A 19,134-nucleotide genomic window follows, 5' to 3' on the forward strand; every position below is an offset into this window, starting at 1 on the left:
GACAGAAGGACAGTCATTAGAGCAGGGTTTCTCCTCCCTTAATCTCCCATTAGGGAATTAACCCCAGACCACAACCTAACACACTCTAACCCTAACTGCTGATAGTTACAGCACTAAGCCTGGACACATTGAGAATATCCTCTGAACTCAACACACAGGACGCTCTGTCTGTCTGTCTCACCATGGCAACTGGAAGGCCCCCCTCCTGTACAGGTAAGAACCAGTGTCCAGTCATTTCAGTGTGTGTGTGTGTGAGCCACACGGTTGTTAATGAGAGAATTCAGCGCATGCAGACTACTGTTGTTCTCAGGATCAGTTTATTTTGGTTAGATGTTAAATATATCACATGGTTCTGTACTGACCATGTGACTGTCTGCTGTTACTGACCTGATGGGAACTCTCTACATGGTTCTGTACTGACCTGATGGGAACTCTCTACATGGTTCTGTACTGACCTGATGGGAACTCTCTACATGGTTCTGTACTGACCTGATGGGAACTCTCTACATGGTTCTGTACTGACCTGATGGGAACTCTCTACATGGTTCTGTACTGACCTGATGGGAACTCTCTACATGGTTCTGTACTGACCTGATGGGAACTCTCTACATGGTTCTGTACTGACCTGATGGGAACTCTCTAATCAAATCAAATCAAATTGTATTTGTCACATACACATGGTTAGCAGATGTTAATGCGAGTGTAGCGAAATGCTTGTGCTTCTAGTTCCGACAATGCAGTAATAACCAACAAGTAATCTAACTAACAATTCCAAAACTACTGTCTTATACACAGTGTAAGGGGATAAAGAATATGTACATAAGGATATATGAATGAGTGATGGTACAGAGCAGCATAGGCAAGATACAGTAGCTGATATCGAGTACAGTATATACATATGAGATGAGTATGTAAACAAAGTGGCATAGTTAAAGTGGCTAGTGATACATGTATTACATAAGGATGCAGTCGATGATATAGAGTACAGTATATACGTATGCATATGAGATGAATAATGTAGGGTAAGTAACATTATATAAGGTAGCATTGTTTATATATTTACATCATTTCCCATCAATTCCCATTTTTAAAGTGGCTGGAGTTGAGTCAGTGTCAGTGTGTTGGCAGCAGCCACTCAATGTTAGTGGTGGCTGTTTAACAGTCTGATGGCCTTGAGATAGAAGCTGTTTTTCAGTCTCTCGGTCCCAGCTTTGATGCACCTGTACTGACCTCGCCTTCTGGATGATAGCGGGGTGAACAGGTAGTGGCTCGGGTGGTTGATGTCCTTGATGATCTTTATGGCCTTCCTGTAACATCGGGTGGTGTAGGTGTCCTGGAGGGCAGGTAGTTTGCCCCCGGTGATGCGTTGTGCAGACCTCACTACCCTCTGGAGAGCCTTACGGTTGAGGGCGGAGCAGTTGCCGTACCAGGCGGTGATACAGCCCGCCAGGATGCTCTCGATTGTGCATCTGTAGAAGTTTGTGAGTGCTTTTGGTGAGAAGCCAAATTTCTTCAGCCTCCTGAGGTTGAAGAGGCGCTGCTGCGCCTTCTTCACGATGCTGTCTGTGTGAGTGGACCAATTCAGTTTGTCTGTGATGTGTATGCCGAGGAACTTAAAACTTGCTACCCTCTCCACTACTGTTCCATCGATGTGGATAGGGGGGTGTTCCCTCTGCTGTTTCCTGAAGTCCACAATCATCTCCTTAGTTTTGTTGACGTTGAGTGTGAGGTTATTTTCCTGACACCACACTCCGAGGGCCCTCACCTCCTCCCTGTAGGCCGTCTCGTCGTTGTTGGTAATCAAGCCTACCACTGTTGTGTCGTCCGCAAACTTGATGATTGAGTTGGAGGCGTGCGTGGCCACGCAGTCGTGGGTGAACAGGGAGTACAGGAGAGGGCTCAGAACGCACCCTTGTGGGGGGCCCCAGTGTTGAGGATCAGCGGGGAGGAGATGTTGTTGCCTACCCTCACCACCTGGGGGCGGCCCGTCAGGAAGTCCAGTACCCAGTTGCACAGGGCGGGGTCGAGACCCAGGGTCTCGAGCTTGATGACGAGCTTGGAGGGTACTATGGTGTTGAATGCCGAGCTGTAGTTGATGAACAGCATTCTCACATAGGTATTCCTCTTGTCCAGATGGGTTAGCGCAGTGTGCAGTGTGGTTGAGATTGCATCGTCTGTGGACCTATTTGGGCGGTAAGCAAATTGGAGTGGGTCTAGGGTGTCAGGTAGGGTGGAGGTTAATGTGGTCTACATTTGATTGTGAGGAATTCTAAATCAGGTGAACAGAAGGATTTGAGTTCCTGTATGTTTCTTTCATCACACCATGTCACGTTAGTCATAAGGCATACGCCCCCACCCCTCTACATGGTTCTGTACTGACCTGATGGGAACTCTCTACATGGTTCTGTACTGACCTGATGGGAACTCTCTACATGGTTCTGTACTGACGGGAACTCTCTACATGGTTCTGTACTGATCTGATGGGAACTCTCTACATGGTTCTGTACTGACCTGATGGGAACTCTCTACATGGTTCTGTACTGACGGGAACTCTCTACATGGTTCTGTACTGACCTGATGGGAACTCTCTACATGGTTCTGTACTGACGGGAACTCTCTACATGGTTCTGTACTGATGGGAACTCTCTACATGGTTCTGTACTGACGGGAACTCTCTACATGGTTGTTTTATTTTATTTTATTTATCCGTTATTTTACCAGGTAAGTTGACTGAGAACATGTTCTCATTTGCAGCAACGACCTGGGGAATAGTTACAGGGGAGAGGAGGGGGATTAATGAGCCAATTGTAAACTGGGGATTATTAGGTGACCATGATGGTTTGAGGGCCAAATTGGGAATTTAGCCAGGACACCGGGATTAACACCCCTACTCATGGTTCTGTACTGACCTGATGGGAACTCTCTACATGGTTCTGTACTGACCTGATGGGAACTCTCTACATGGTTCTGTACTGACCTGATGGGAACTCTCTACATGGTTCTGTACTGACCTGATGGGAACTCTACATGGTTCTGTACTGACCTGATGGGAACTCTCTACATGGTTCTGTACTGACCTGATGGGAACTCTCTACAGTTCTATGTATTACTAGTCACAGCAGGACCTCCATTAGAAACCATTAGATATTTATAACACTGGGGAGTCTGTCCATGGTGCTGAATCCAGCACATCGTGTCACTATGGCGACGCTCTCTAAATAATCACAACGCTTTTAGACATCATACACCTCCTGCTTGATCCTGCTGTGTGTCTGTTCGATAATGTGGCAGGATATATGACCTGTCTGTGTGTCTGTTCCATAATGTGGTAGGATATATGACCTGTCTGTGTGTCTGTTCCATAATGTGGTAGGATATATGACCTGTCTGTGTGTCTGTTCCATAATGTGGTAGGATATATGAACTGTCTGTGTGTCTGTTCCATAATGTGGTAGGATATATGACCTGTCTGTGTGTCTGTTCCATAATGTGGTAGGATATATGACCCTGCTGTGTGTTCCATAATGTGGTAGGATATATGACCCTGCTGTGTGTTCCATAATGTGGTAGGATATATGACCCTGCTGTGTGTTCCATAATGTGGTAGGATATATGAACTGTCTGTGTGTTCCATAATGTGGTAGGATATATGAACTGTCTGTGTGTTCCATAATGTGGTAGGATATATGACCTGTCTGTGTGTCTGTTCCATAATGTGGTAGGATATATGACCCTGCTGTGTGTTCCATAATGTGGTAGGATATATGACCTGTCTGTGTGTCTGTTCCATAATGTGGTAGGATATATGACCCTGCTGTGTGTCTGTTCCATAATGTGGTAGGATATATGACCTGTCTGTGTGGCTGTTCCATAATGTGGTAGGATATATGACCTGTCTGTGTGTCTGTTCCATAATGTGGTAGGATATATGACCCTGCTGTGTGTTCCATAATGTGGTAGGATATATGACCCTGCTGTGTGTTCCATAATGTGGTAGGATATATGACCCTGCTGTGTGTTCCATAATGTGGTAGGATATATGACCTGTCTGTGTGGCTGTTCCATAATGTGGTAGGATATATGAACTGTCTGTGTGTCTGTTCCATAATGTGGTAGGATATATGACCCTGCTGTGTGTTCCATAATGTGGTAGGATATATGAACTGTCTGTGTGTTCCATAATGTGGTAGGATATATGAACTGTCTGTGTGTTCCATAATGTGGTAGGATATATGACCTGTCTGTGTGTTCCATAATGTGGTAGGATATATGACCCTGCTGTGTGTCTGTTCCATAATGTGGTAGGATATATGAACTGTCTGTGTGTTCCATAATGTGGTAGGATATATGAACTGTCTGTGTGTTCCATAATGTGGTAGGATATATGACCCTGCTGTGTGTTCCATAATGTGGTAGGATATATGACCCTGCTGTGTGTTCCATAATGTGGTAGGATGTATGACCCTGCTGTGTGTCTGTTCCATAATGTGGTAGGATATATGAACTGTCTGTGTGTCTGTTCCATAATGTGGTAGGATATATGACCCTGCTGTGTGTTCCATAATGTGGTAGGATGTATGACCCTGCTGTGTGTCTGTTCCATAATGTGGTAGGATATATGACCCTGCTGTGTGTCTGTTCCATAATGTGGTAGGATATATGACCCTGCTGTGTGTTCCATAATGTGGTAGGATATATGACCCTGCTGTGTGTTCTATAATGTGGTAGGATATATGACCCTGCTGTGTGTTCCATAATGTGGTAGGATATATGACCCTGCTGTGTGTCTGTTCCATAATGTGGTAGGATATATGAACTGTCTGTGTGTTCCATAATGTGGTAGGATATATGAACTGTCTGTGTGTCTGTTCCATAATGTGGTAGGTATAAGACCCTGCTGTGTGTCTGTGTGTCTGTTCCATAATGAGGTAGGATGTATGACCCTGCTGTGTGTCTGTTCCATAATGTGGTAGGATGTATGACCCTGCTGTGTGTCTGTTCCATAATGTGGTAGGATATATGACCCTGCTGTGTGTCTGTTCCATAATGTGGTAGGATATATGACCCTGCTGTGTGTCTGTTCCATAATGTGGTAGGATATATGAACTGTCTGTGTGTCTGTTCCATAATGTGGTAGGATATATGAACTGTCTGTGTGTTCCATAATGTGGTAGGATATATGAACTGTCTGTGTGTTCCATAATGTGGTAGGATATATGAACTGTCTGTGTGTTCCATAATGTGGTAGGATATTTGACCTGTCTGTGTGTCTGTTCCATAATGTGGTAGGATATATGACCTGTCTGTGTGTCTGTTCCATAATGTGGTAGGATATATGACCCTGCTGTGTGTCTGTTCCATAATGTGGTAGGATATATGACCCTGCTGTGTGTCTGTTCCATAATGTGGTAGGATATATGAACTGTCTGTGTGTCTGTTCCATAATGTGGTAGGATATATGACCCTGCTGTGTGTTCCATAATGTGGTAGGATATATGACCTGTCTGTGTGGCTGTTCCATAATGTGGTAGGATATATGACCCTGCTGTGTGTCTGTTCCATAATGTGGTAGGATATATGACCTGTCTGTGTGTCTGTTCCATAATGTGGTAGGATATATGACCCTGCTGTGTGTCTGTTCCATAATGTGGTAGGATGTATGACCCTGCTGTGTGTCTGTTCCATAATGTGGTAGGATATATGACCCTGCTGTGTGTTCCATAATGTGGTAGGATGTATGAACTGTCTGTGTGTCTGTTCCATAATGTGGTAGGATATATGACCCTGCTGTGTGTCTGTGTGTCTGTTCCATAATGTGGTAGGATGTATGACCCTGCTGTGTGTCTGTTCCATAATGTGGTAGGATATATGACCCTGCTGTGTGTCTGTTCCATAATGTGGTAGGATATATGACCCTGCTGTGTGTCTGTGTGTTCCATAATGTGGTAGGATATATGAACTGTCTGTGTGTTCCATAATGTGGTAGGATATATGACCCTGCTGTGTGTTCCATAATGTGGTAGGATATATGACCCTGCTGTGTGTCTGTTCCATAATGTGGTAGGATATATGACCCTGCTGTGTGTTCCATAATGTGGTAGGATATATGACCTGTCTGTGTGGCTGTTCCATAATGTGGTAGGATATATGAACTGTCTGTGTGTCTGTTCCATAATGTGGTAGGATATATGACCCTGCTGTGTGTCTGTTCCATAATGTGGTAGGATATATGAACTGTCTGTGTGTCTGTTCCATAATGTGGTAGGATATATGACCCTGCTGTGTGTTCCATAATGTGGTAGGATATATGACCCTGCTGTGTGTTCCATAATGTGGTAGGATATATGACCCTGCTGTGTGTCTGTTCCATAATGTGGTAGGATGTATGACCCTGCTGTGTGTCTGTTCCATAATGTGGTAGGATATATGAACTGTCTGTGTGTCTGTTCCATAATGTGGTAGGATATATGAACTGTCTTTGTGTTCCATAATGTGGTAGGATATATGAACTGTCTGTGTGTTCCATAATGTGGTAGGATATATGAACTGTCTGTGTGTTCCATAATGTGGTAGGATATTTGACCTGTCTGTGTGTCTGTTCCATAATGTGGTAGGATATATGACCCTGCTGTGTGTTCCATAATGTGGTAGGATATATGACCTGTCTGTGTGTCTGTTCCATAATGTGGTAGGATATATGACCCTGCTGTGTGTCTGTTCCATAATGTGGTAGGATATATGACCCTGCTGTGTGTCTGTTCCATAATGTGGTAGGATATATGACCCTGCTGTGTGTCTGTTCCATAATGTGGTAGGATATATGAACTGTCTGTGTGTCTGTTCCATAATGTGGTAGGATATATGACCCTGCTGTGTGTTCCATAATGTGGTAGGATATATGACCTGTCTGTGTGGCTGTTCCATAATATGGTAGGATATATGACCTGTTGTCTGTTCCATAATGTGGTAGGATATATGACCCTGCTGTGTGTTCCATAATGTGGTAGGATATATGACCCTGCTGTGTGTTCCATAATGTGGTAGGATGTATGCTGTGTGGTTCCATAATAGGATATATGACCTGTCTTTGTGTCTGTTCCATAATGTGGTAGCATATATGACCTGTCTGTGTGTCTGTTCCATAATGTGGTAGGATATGAACTGTCTGTGTGTTCCATAATGTGGTAGGATATATGAACTGTCTGTGTGTCTGTTCCATAATGTGGTAGGATATATGACCCTGCTGTGTGTTCCATAATGTGGTAGGATATATGACCTGTCTGTGTGGCTGTTCCATAATGTGGTAGGATATATGAACTGTCTGTGTGTCTGTTCCATAATGTGGTAGGATATATGACCCTGCTGTGTGTTCCATAATGTGGTAGGATATATGACCCTGCTGTGTGTTCCATAATGTGGTAGGATATATGACCCTGCTGTGTGTCTGTTCCATAATGTGGTAGGATATATGACCCTGCTGTGTGTCTGTTCCATAATGTGGTAGAATATATGACCCTGCTGTGTGTCTGTGTGTTCCATAATGTGGTATGATATATGACCCTGCTGTGTGTTCCATAATGTGGTAGGATATATGAACTGTCTGTGTGTTCCATAATGTGGTAGGATATATGAACTGTCTGTGTGTTCCATAATGTGGTAGGATATATGACCTGTCTGTGTGTCTGTTCCATAATGTGGTAGGATATATGACCTGTCTGTGTGTCTGTTCCATAATGTGGTAGGATATATGACCCTGCTGTGTGTTCCATAATGTGGTAGGATATATGACCTGTCTGTGTGTCTGTTCCATAATGTGGTAGGATATATGACCCTGCTGTGTGTCTGTTCCATAATGTGGTAGGATGTATGACCCTGCTGTGTGTTCCATAATGTGGTAGGATATATGACCCTGCTGTGTGTCTGTTCCATAATGTGGTAGGATATATGACCCTGCTGTGTGTCTGTTCCATAATGTGGTAGGATATATGACCCTGCTGTGTGTTCCATAATGTGGTAGGATATATGACCTGTCTGTGTGGCTGTTCCATAATGTGGTAGGATATATGACCCTGCTGTGTGTCTGTTCCATAATGTGGTAGGCTATATGACCTGTCTGTGTGTCTGTTCCATAATGTGGTAGGATATATGACCCTGCTGTGTGTCTGTTCCATAATGTGGTAGGATGTATGACCCTGCTGTGTGTTCCATAATGTGGTAGGATATATGACCTGTCTGTGTGTCTGTTCCATAATGTGGTAGGATATATGACCCTGCTGTGTGTCTGTTCCATAATGTGGTAGGATATATGACCTGTCTGTGTGTCTGTTCCATAATGTGGTAGGATATATGACCCTGCTGTGTGTCTGTTCCATAATGTGGTAGGATATATGACCCTGCTGTGTGTTCCATAATGTGGTAGGATATATGACCTGTCTGTGTGGCTGTTCCATAATGTGGTAGGATATATGACCCTGCTGTGTGTCTGTTCCATAATGTGGTAGGATATATGACCCTGCTGTGTGTCTGTTCCATAATGTGGTAGGATATATGAACTGTCTGTGTGTCTGTTCCATAATGTGGTAGGATATATGACCCTGCTGTGTGTCTGTTCCATAATGTGGTAGGATGTATGACCCTGCTGTGTGTCTGTTCCATAATGTGGTAGGATATATGAACTGTCTGTGTGTTCCATAATGTGGTAGGATATATGACCCTGCTGTGTGTTCCATAATGTGGTAGGATGTATGACCCTGCTGTGTGTCTGTGTGTTCCATAATGTGGTAGGATGTATGACCCTGCTGTGTGTCTGTTCCATAATGTGGTAGGATGTATGACCCTGCTGTGTGTCTGTTCCATAATGTGGTAGGATATATGACCCTGCCGTGTGTCTGTGTGTTCCATAATGTGGTAGGATATATGAACTGTCTGTGTGTTCCATAATGTGGTAGGATATATGACCCTGCTGTGTGTTCCATAATGTGGTAGGATATATGACCCTGCTGTGTGTCTGTTCCATAATGTGGTAGGATATATGACCCTGCTGTGTGTTCCATAATGTGGTAGGATATATGACCTGTCTGTGTGGCTGTTCCATAATGTGGTAGGATATATGAACTGTCTGTGTGTCTGTTCCATATTGTGGTAGGATATATGACCCTGCTGTGTGTCTGTTCCATAATGTGGTAGGATATATGAACTGTCTGTGTGTCTGTTCCATAATGTGGTAGGATATATGAACTGTCTGTGTGTTCCATAATGTGGTAGGATATATGACCCTGCTGTGTGTTCCATAATGTGGTAGGATATATGACCCTGCTGTGTGTCTGTTCCATAATGTGGTAGGATGTATGACCCTGCTGTGTGTCTGTTCCATAATGTGGTAGGATATATGAACTGTCTGTGTGTCTGTTCCATAATGTGGTAGGATATATGAACTGTCTGTGTGTTCCATAATGTGGTAGGATATATGAACTGTCTGTGTGTTCCATAATGTGGTAGGATATATGAACTGTCTGTGTGTTCCATAATGTGGTAGGATATATGACCTGTCTGTGTGTCTGTTCCATAATGTGGTAGGATATATGACCCTGCTGTGTGTTCCATAATGTGGTAGGATATATGACCTGTCTGTGTGTCTGTTCCATAATGTGGTAGGATATATGACCCTGCTGTGTGTCTGTTCCATAATGTGGTAGGATATATGACCCTGCTGTGTGTCTGTTCCATAATGTGGTAGGATATATGACCCTGCTGTGTGTCTGTTCCATAATGTGGTAGGATATATGAACTGTCTGTGTGTCTGTTCCATAATGTGGTAGGATATATGACCTTGCTGTGTGTTCCATAATGTGGTAGGATATATGACCTGTCTGTGTGGCTGTTCCATAATATGGTAGGATATATGACCTGTCTGTGTGTCTGTTCCATAATGTGGTAGGATATATGACCCTGCTGTGTGTTCCATAATGTGGTAGGATATATGACCCTGCTGTGTGTTCCATAATGTGGTAGGATGTATGACCCTGCTGTGTGTCTGTTCCATAATGTGGTAGGATATATGAACTGTCTGTGTGTCTGTTCCATAATGTGGTAGCATATATTTACCTGTCTGTGTGTCTGTTCCATAATGTGGTAGGATATATGAACTGTCTGTGTGTTCCATAATGTGGTAGGATATATGAACTGTCTGTGTGTCTGTTCCATAATGTGGTAGGATATATGACCCTGCTGTGTGTTCCATAATGTGGTAGGACATATGACCTGTCTGTGTGGCTGTTCCATAATGTGGTAGGATATATGAACTCTCTGTGTGTCTGTTCCATAATGTGGTAGGATATATGACCCTGCTGTGTGTCTGTTCCATAATGTGGTAGGATATATGACCCTGCTGTGTGTCTGTTCCATAATGTGGTAGGATATATGACCCTGCTGTGTGTTCCATAATGTGGTAGGATATATGACCCTGCTGTGTGTCTGTTCCATAATGTGGTAGGCTATATGACCTGTCTGTGTGTCTGTTCCATAATGTGGTAGGATATATGACCCTGCTGTGTGTCTGTTCCATAATGTGGTAGGATGTATGACCCTGCTGTGTGTTCCATAATGTGGTAGGATATATGACCTGTCTGTGTGTCTGTTCCATAATGTGGTAGGATATATGACCCTGCTGTGTGTCTGTTCCATAATGTGGTAGGATATATGACCCTGCTGTGTGTCTGTTCCATAATGTGGTAGGATATATGACCCTGCGGTGTGTCTGTTCCATAATGTGGTAGGATATATGACCCTGCTGTGTGTTCCATAATGTGGTAGGATATATGACCTGTCTGTGTGGCTGTTCCATAATGTGGTAGGATATATGACCCTGCTGTGTGTCTGTTCCATAATGTGGTAGGATCTATGACCTGTCTGTGTGTCTGTTCCATAATGTGGTAGGATATATGACCCTGCTGTGTGTCTGTTCCATAATGTGGTAGGATGTATGACCTGTCTGTGTGTTCCATAATGTGGTAGGATATATGAACTGTCTGTGTGTTCCATAATGTGGTAGGATATATGAACTGTCTGTGTGTCTGTTCCATAATGTGGTAGGGTATATGACCCTGCTGTGTGTCTGTGTGTCTGTTCCATAATGTGGTAGGATATATGAACTGTCTGTGTGTCTGTTCCATAATGTGGTAGGATATATGACCCTGCTGTGTGTCTCTGTGTTCCATAATGTGGTAGGATATATGAACTGTCTGTGTGTTCCATAATGTGGTAGGATATATGACCCTGCTGTGTGTTCCATAATGTGGTAGGATATATGACCCTGCTGTGTGTTCCATAATGTGGTAGGATATATGAACTGTCTGTGTGTCTGTTCCATAATGTGGTAGGATATATGACCCTGCTGTGTGTTCCATAATGTGGTAGGATATATGACCCTGCTGTGTGTCTGTTCCATAATGTGGTAGGATGTATGACCCTGCTGTGTGTCTGTTCCATAATGTGGTAGGATATATGACCCTGCTGTGTGTCTGTTCCATAATGTGGTAGGATATATGACCCTGCTGTGTGTCTGTTCCATAATGTGCTAGGATATATGAACTGTCTGTGTGTCTGTTCCATAATGTGGTAGGATATATGAACTGTCTGTGTGTCTGTTCCATAATGTGGTAGGATATATGACCCTGCTGTGTGTCTGTTCCATAATGTGGTAGGATGTATGACCCTGCTGTGTGTTCCATAATGTGGTAGGATATATGACCCTGCTCTGTGTCTGTGTGTTCCATAATGTGGTAGGATATATGAACTGTCTGTGTGTTCCATAATGTGGTAGGATATATGAACTGTCTGTGTGTCTGTTCCATAATGTGGTAGGATATATGACCTGTCTGTGTGTCTGTTCCATAATGTGGTAGGATATATGACCTGTCTGTGTGTCTGTTCCATAATGTGGTAGGATATATGACCCTGCTGTGTGTCTGTTCCATAATGTGGTAGGATATATGAACTGTCTGTGTGTCTGTTCCATAATGTGGTAGGATATATGACCCTGCTGTGTGTTCCATAATGTGGTAGGATATATGACCTGTCTGTGTGGCTGTTCCATAATGTGGTAGGATATATGACCTGTCTGTGTGTCTGTTCCATAATGTGGTAGGATATATGACCCTGCTGTGTGTCTGTTCCATAATGTGGTAGGATGTATGACCCTGCTGTGTGTCTGTTCCATAATGTGGTAGGATATATGAACTGTCTGTGTGTTCCATAATGTGGTAGGATATATGAACTGTCTGTGTGTCTGTTCCATAATGTGGTAGGGTATATGACCCTGCTGTGTGTCTGTGTGTCTGTTCCATAATGTGGTAGGATATATGAACTGTCTGTGTGTCTGTTCCATAATGTGGTAGGATATATGACCCTGCTGTGTGTCTGTTCCATAATGTGGTAGGATATATGACCCTGCTGTGTGTCTGTGTGTTCCATAATGTGGTAGGATAGATGAACTGTCTGTGTGTTCCATAATGTGGTAAGATATACAGTGCCTTGCGAAAGTATTCGGCCCCCTTGAACTTTGCGACCTTTTGGCACATTTCAGGCTTCAAACATAAAGATATAAAACTGTATTTTTTGTGAAGAATCAACAACAAGTGGGACAGAATCATGAAGTGGAACGACATTTATTGGATATTTCAAACTTTTTAACAAAACAAAAACTGAAAAATTGGGCGTGCAAAATTATTCAGCCCCTTTACTTTCAGTGCAGCAAACTCTCTCCAGAAGTTCAGTGAGGATCTCTGAATGATCCAATGTTGACCTAAATGACTAATAATGATAAATACAATCCACCTGTGTGTAATCAAGTCTCCGTATAAATGCACCTGCACTGTGATAGTCTCAGAGGTCTGTTAAAAGCTCAGAGAGCATCATGAAGAACAAGGAACACACCAGGCAGGTCCGAGATACTGTTGTGAAGAAGTTTAAAGCCGGATTTGGATACAAAAAGATTTCCCAAGCTTTAGACATCCCAAGGAGCACTGTGCAAGCGATAATATTGAAATGGAAGGAGTATCAGACCACTGCAAATCTACCAAGACCTGGCCGTCCCTCTAAACTTTCAGCTCATACAAGGAGAAGACTGATCAGAGATGCAGCCAAGAGGCCCATGATCACTCTGGATGAACTGCAGAGATCTACAGCTGAGGTGGGAGACTCTGTCCATAGGACAACATTCAGTCGTATATTGCACAAATCTGGCCTTTATGGAAGAGTGGCAAGAAGAAAGCCATTTCTTAAAGATATCCATAAAAAGTGTTGTTTAAAGTTTGCCACAAGCCACCTGGGAGACACACCAAACATGTGGAAGAAGGTGCTCTGGTCAGATGAAAACAAAATTGAACTTTTTGGCAACAATGCAAAACGTTATGTTTGGCGTAAAAGCAACACAGCTCATCACCCTGAACACACCATCCCCACTGTCAAACATGGTGGTGGCAGCATCATGGTTTGGGCCTGCTTTTCTTCAGCAGGGACAGGGAAGATGGTTAACATTGATGGGAAGATGGATGGAGCCAAATACAGGACCATTCTGGAAGAAAACCTGATGGAGTCTGCAAAAGACCTGAGACTGGGATGGAGATTTGTCTTCCAACAAGACAATGATCCAAAACATAAAGCAAAATCTACAATGGAATGGTTCAAAAATAAACATATCCAGGTGTTAGAATGGCCAAGTCAAAGTCCAGACCTGAATCCAATCGAGAATCTGTGGAAAGAACTGAAAACTGCTGTTCACAAATGCTCTCCATCCAACCTCACTGAGCTCGAGCTGTTTTGCTAGGAGGAATGGGAAAAAATTTCAGTCTCTCGATGTGCAAAACTGATAGAGACATACCCCAAGCGACTTACAGCTGTAATCGCAGCAAAAGGTGGCGCTACAAAGTATTAACTTAAGGGGCTGAATAATTTTGCACGCCCAATTTTTCAGTTTTTGATTTGTTAAAAAAGTTTGAAATTTCCAATAAATGTCGTTCCACTTCATGATTGTGTCCCACTTGTTGTTGATTCTTCACAAAAAAATACAGTTTTATATCTTTGTTTGAAGCCTGAAATGTGGCAAAAGGTCGCAAAGTTCAAGGGGGCCGAATACTTTCGCAAGGCACTGTATGAACTGTCTGTGTGTTCCATAATGTGGTAGGATATATGACCTGTCTGTGTGTCTGTTCCATAATGTGGTAGGATATATGACCTGTCTGTGTGTCTGTTCCATAATGTGGTAGGATATATGATCCTGCTGTGTGTCTGTTCCATAATGTGGTAGGATATATGACCTTGCTGTGTGTCTGTTCCATAATGTGGTAGGATATATGACCCTGCTGTGTGGATTGGATAATTGGATAATGTGATGTGTATACTAGGTGTCTATGATGTGTGTGTATTGGATAATGTGATGTGTATACTAGGTGTCTATGATGTGTGTGTATTGGATAATGTGATGTGTATATTAGGTGTCTATGATGTGTGTGTATTGGATAATGTGATGTGTATACTAGGTGTCTATGATGTGTGTGTTTTGGATAATGTGATGTGTATTCTAGGTGTCTATTATGTGTGTGTTTTGGATAATGTGATGTGTATACTAGGTGTCTATGATGTGTGTGTATTGGATAATGTGATGTGTATACTAGGTGTCTATGATGTGTGTGTATTGGATAATGTGATGTGTGTGTTTTGGATAATGTGATGTGTATACTAGGTGTCTATGATGTGTGTGTATTGGATAATGTGATGTGTATACTAGGTGTCTATGATGTGTGTGTATTGGATAATGTGATGTGTATACTAGGTGTCTATGATGTGTGTGTCTACAGGAACATGGAGTGGCTGCAGGGTGGCCACAGCTGTCAGCGAGTCATCGTCCATACACAGTGATGCCCTGTTCGACCCGGGGCCTGGTACTCCTGATCTGGGTCTGGTTCGGGACATCTCTCTGGGCTCTACAGGTCCTGGTCTGGACCGGAACATCTCTCTGGGCTCTACAGGTCCTGGTCTGGACCGGAACATCTCTCTGGGCTCTACAGGTCCTGGTCGGAACATCTCTCTGGGCTCTACAGGGCCTGGTCTGGGTCAGAACATCTCTCTGGGCTCCATAGGTCCTGGTCAGAAAATCTCTCTGGGCTCTACAGGTCCTGGTCTGGACATCTCTCTGGGCTCTACAGGTCCTGGTCGGGACATCTCTCTGGGCTCTACAGGTCCTGGTCGGGACATCTCTCTGGGCTCTACAGGTCCTGGTCTGGGTCAGAACATCTCTCTGGGCTCTAAAGGTCCTGGTCGGAACATCTCTCTGGGCTCTACAGGTCCTGGTCTGGACCGGAACATCTCTCTGGGCTCTACAGGTCCTGGTCTGGACCGGAACATCTCTGGGCTTTACGGGTCCTGGTCTGGACATCTCTCTGGGCTCTACAGGTCCTGGTCTGGGTCGGGACATAGATTCCCTACAGGAGCAGACACATACAGTATGGACATGATTTAGGAGCAGTGCTTGACTTGGACAGAAAAAAAGTAGTCAGAGGCATATATGTGTGTGTTTTAAATCAACAATATCGATGTTTGTCCAATCAGATGATTTCAGTGGAACAGTTTGAACGGTCTTATTATGCTGAATACCTTTCTGACTACCGTGTTGGAGAAACATTAAAAGGAAATAGCTCAACTATAAAAAGTATTTCATTTGAACGAGGTAAAGGCGTTCGAGCCTGTCAGGTGTGTTGATACTTGGAACGTTTCTACGGTTACGCGCTCAGGGAAGGAACATGGCAAGCGCTGTCATGTATGAAAAATGAACACGTACAAGAGGCGTGGATACATACTTTTAATGAAGAATAAACACCAACAAGAGGCGTGGATACCTACTGCTCATTATTTAAAGGTCGTAGTATTTTTCGGTTTCATTGTAATGAAAAACAACAATTATTAATATGCGTTCTTCGTGCATGACAGTGCTTTCCACTTTAATTCCCTGAGCGCGTCGCCGTAGAAACCATCAGTATCACCTCACCTGTGAGCCCGGTTGTTCCCACTGGTTCCTCGTTACCGTAATTTATCAGGGAGCATCGACCAATCAACCCACCTGGGTGAACCTGAGTTGAGCGTGTGCCAAACTCCCGAGGACGCGCGCAGTCAGAATCAACAGACGGATGAATCGACGGAACCTGTAGCTCAGACTCATAGCACAATTAATTCACGGGGAGCTCCAGGTAGACTATAGTTTGATAGGTATCTAGATGGAACATGTGTGTAGGTCATAGCCTACTAATCTTGAGTCCCCTGCCAAGTGAGAGGCGCGTCGCTTTGCTCCCCCAAATTGACGGATTACCGAGATGCGCGTGCTGATAATGATGAGTTCTGCGCGTACAGCTGCTGCTACTATTCCGTTATTATTCTCCTCCCGGTCTAACGACACCGTTCCTTTATTCTCCTGTCTGTGTTTGTAGCGCTACAGAATGCATCAATACGCCAGCCAAGACAAGATTCCTGTAAGTAACTCCGCAAACGGTTGACTTTCTGCTAACTGTTGATTCTGCTCCTGCGTTTGTTTGTTATGACATGCCAAATCCTTTCCCAGTACGTACGTTTGCAAAACTTTCCATGTGAACTGAAAACATGTTTTTGTTATAGAGTATTTTATGTCGCCTGGCTGGTTATTACTGTAGAGATTATCCTCCATTTATGCTGTCAAGGAGAACCTCTCATCTAAAAGGTCTTGCTGAATTATTTAACCCTACATTACCAGACTTGATATCATCAGTGGTCTCCAACCCAGGTCCTGTATAGATACAGGGTGGTCATCAGTGGTCTCCAACCCTGGTCCTGTGGAGATACAGGGTGGTCTCCAACCCTGGTCCTGTGGAGATACAGGGTGGTCATCAGTGGTCTCCAACCCTGGTCCTGTATAGTTACAGGGTGGTCATGAGTGGTCTCCAACCCTGGTCCTGTATAGATACAGGGTGGTCATCAGTGGTCTTCAACCCTGGTCCTGTGGAGATACAGGGTGGTCTCCAACCCTGGTCCTGTGGAGATACAGGGTGGTCAACGGTGGTCTCCAACCCTGGTCCTGTATAGTTACAGGGTGGTCATGAGTGGTCTCCAACCCTGGTCCTGTGGAGATACAGGGTTGTCATCAGTGGTCTTCAACCCTGGTCCTGTGGAGATACAGGGTGGTCATCAGTGGTCTCCAACCCTGGTCCTGTATAGATACAGGGTGGTCTCCAACCCTGGTCCTGTGGAGATACAGGGTGGCCAACAGTGGTCTCCAACCCTGGTCCTGTATAGATACAGGGTGGTCTCCAGCCCTGGTCCTGTATAGATACAGGGTGGTCATCAGTGGTCTCCAACCCTGGTCCTGTATAGATACAGGGTGGTCTCCAGCCCTGGTCCTGTATAGATGCAGGGTGGTCTCCAGCCCTGGTCCTGTATAGATGCAGGGTGGTCTCCAGCCCTGGTCCTGTATAGATGCAGGGTGGTCTCCAGCCCTGGTCCTGTATAGATGCAGGGTGGTCTCCAGCCCTGGTCCTGTATAGATGCAGGGTATTCTCCAGCCCTGGTCCTGTATAGATGCAGGGTATTCTCCAGCCCTGGTCCTGTATAGATGCAGGGTGGTCTCCAGCCCTGGTCCTGTATAGATGCAGGGTGGTCTCCAGCCCTGGTCCTGTATAGATGCAGGGTGGTCTCCAGCCCTGGTCCTGTATAGATGCAGGGTGGTCTCCAGCCCTGGTCCTGTATAGATGCAGGGTGGTCTCCAGCCCTGGTCCTGTATAGATGCAGGGTGGTCTCCAGCCCTGGTCCTGTATAGATGCAGGGTGGTCTCCAGCCCTGGTCCTGTATAGATGCAGGGTGGTCTCCAGCCCTGGTCCTGTATAGATGCAGGGTGGTCTCCAGCCCTGGTCCTGTATAGATGCAGGGTGGTCTCCAGCCCTGGTCCTGTATAGATGCAGGGTGGTCTCCAGCCCTGGTCCTGTATAGATGCAGGGTGGTCTCCAGCCCTGGTCCTGTATAGATGCAGGGTGGTCTCCAGCCCTGGTCCTGTATAGATGCAGGGTGGTCTCCAGCCCTGGTCCTGTATAGATGCAGGGTGGTCTCCAGCCCTGGTCCTGTATAGATGCAGGGTGGTCTCCAGCCCTGGTCCTGTATAGATGCAGGGTGGTCTCCAGCCCTGGTCCTGTATAGATGCAGGGTGGTCTCCAGCCCTGGTCCTGTATAGATGCAGGGTGGTCATCAGTGGTCTCCAACCCTGGTCCTGTGGAGATGCAGGGTGGTCATCAGTGGTCTCCAACCCTGGTCCTGTGGAGATACAGGGTGGTCTCCAGCCCTGGTCCTGTATAGATACAGGGTGATCATTGGTGGTCTCCAACCCTGGTCCTGTATAGATACAGGGTAGTCTCCAGCCCTGGTCCTGTATAGATACAGGGTGGTCATCAGTGGTCTCCAGCCCTGGTCCTGTATAGATGCAGGGTGGTCTCCAGCCCTGGTCCTGTATAGATGCAGGGTGGTCTCCAGCCCTGGTCCTGTATAGATGCAGGGTGGTCTCCAGCCCTGGTCCTGTATAGATGCAGGGTGGTCTCCAGCCCTGGTCCTGTATAGATGCAGGGTGGTCTCCAGCCCTGGTCCTGTATAGATGCAGGGTGGTCTCCAGCCCTGGTCCTGTATAGATGCAGGGTGGTCTCCAGCCCTGGTCCTGTATAGATGCAGGGTGGTCATCAGTGGTCTCCAACCCTGGTCCTGTGGAGATGCAGGGTGGTCATCAGTGGTCTCCAACCCTGGTCCTGTGGAGATACAGGGTGGTCTCCAACCCTGGTCCTGTATAGATACAGGGTGATCATTGGTGGTCTCCAACCCTGGTCCTGTATAGATACAGGGTAGTCTCCAGCCCTGGTCCTGTATAGATACAGGGTGGTCATCAGTGGTCTCCAACCCTGGTCCTGTATAGTTACAGGGTGGTCTCCAACCCTGGTCCTGTATAGTTACAGGGTGGTCTCCAACCCTGGTCCTGTATAGATATAGGGTGGTCATCAGTGGTCTCCAACCATGGTCCTGTATAGATACAGCGTGGCCATCAGTGGTCTGCAACCCTGGTCCTGTATAGTTACAGGG

General features: G+C 45.1%; 1 protein-coding gene across 1 annotated transcript in view; it reads left to right on the plus strand.

Annotated features, from left to right (window-relative positions):
* Positions 1–14,855: 14,855 nt before the first annotated feature.
* ano2b (anoctamin 2b) overlaps positions 14,856–19,134 on the plus strand; it is a gene marked incomplete at its 5' end in the record, with an annotated part of 119,247 nt that continues 114,968 nt past the window's right edge. The window contains one exon of the mRNA XM_042317009.1: positions 14,856–15,423. Within this exon, the coding sequence (XP_042172943.1) occupies positions 14,856–15,423 (568 nt within the window). The remainder of the gene's footprint in view (positions 15,424–19,134) is intronic.

The sequence above is a fragment of the Oncorhynchus tshawytscha genome, unplaced genomic scaffold, assembly GCF_018296145.1.
Source record: "Oncorhynchus tshawytscha isolate Ot180627B unplaced genomic scaffold, Otsh_v2.0 Un_scaffold_6975_pilon_pilon, whole genome shotgun sequence".
Classification (NCBI taxonomy): domain Eukaryota; kingdom Metazoa; phylum Chordata; class Actinopteri; order Salmoniformes; family Salmonidae; genus Oncorhynchus; species Oncorhynchus tshawytscha.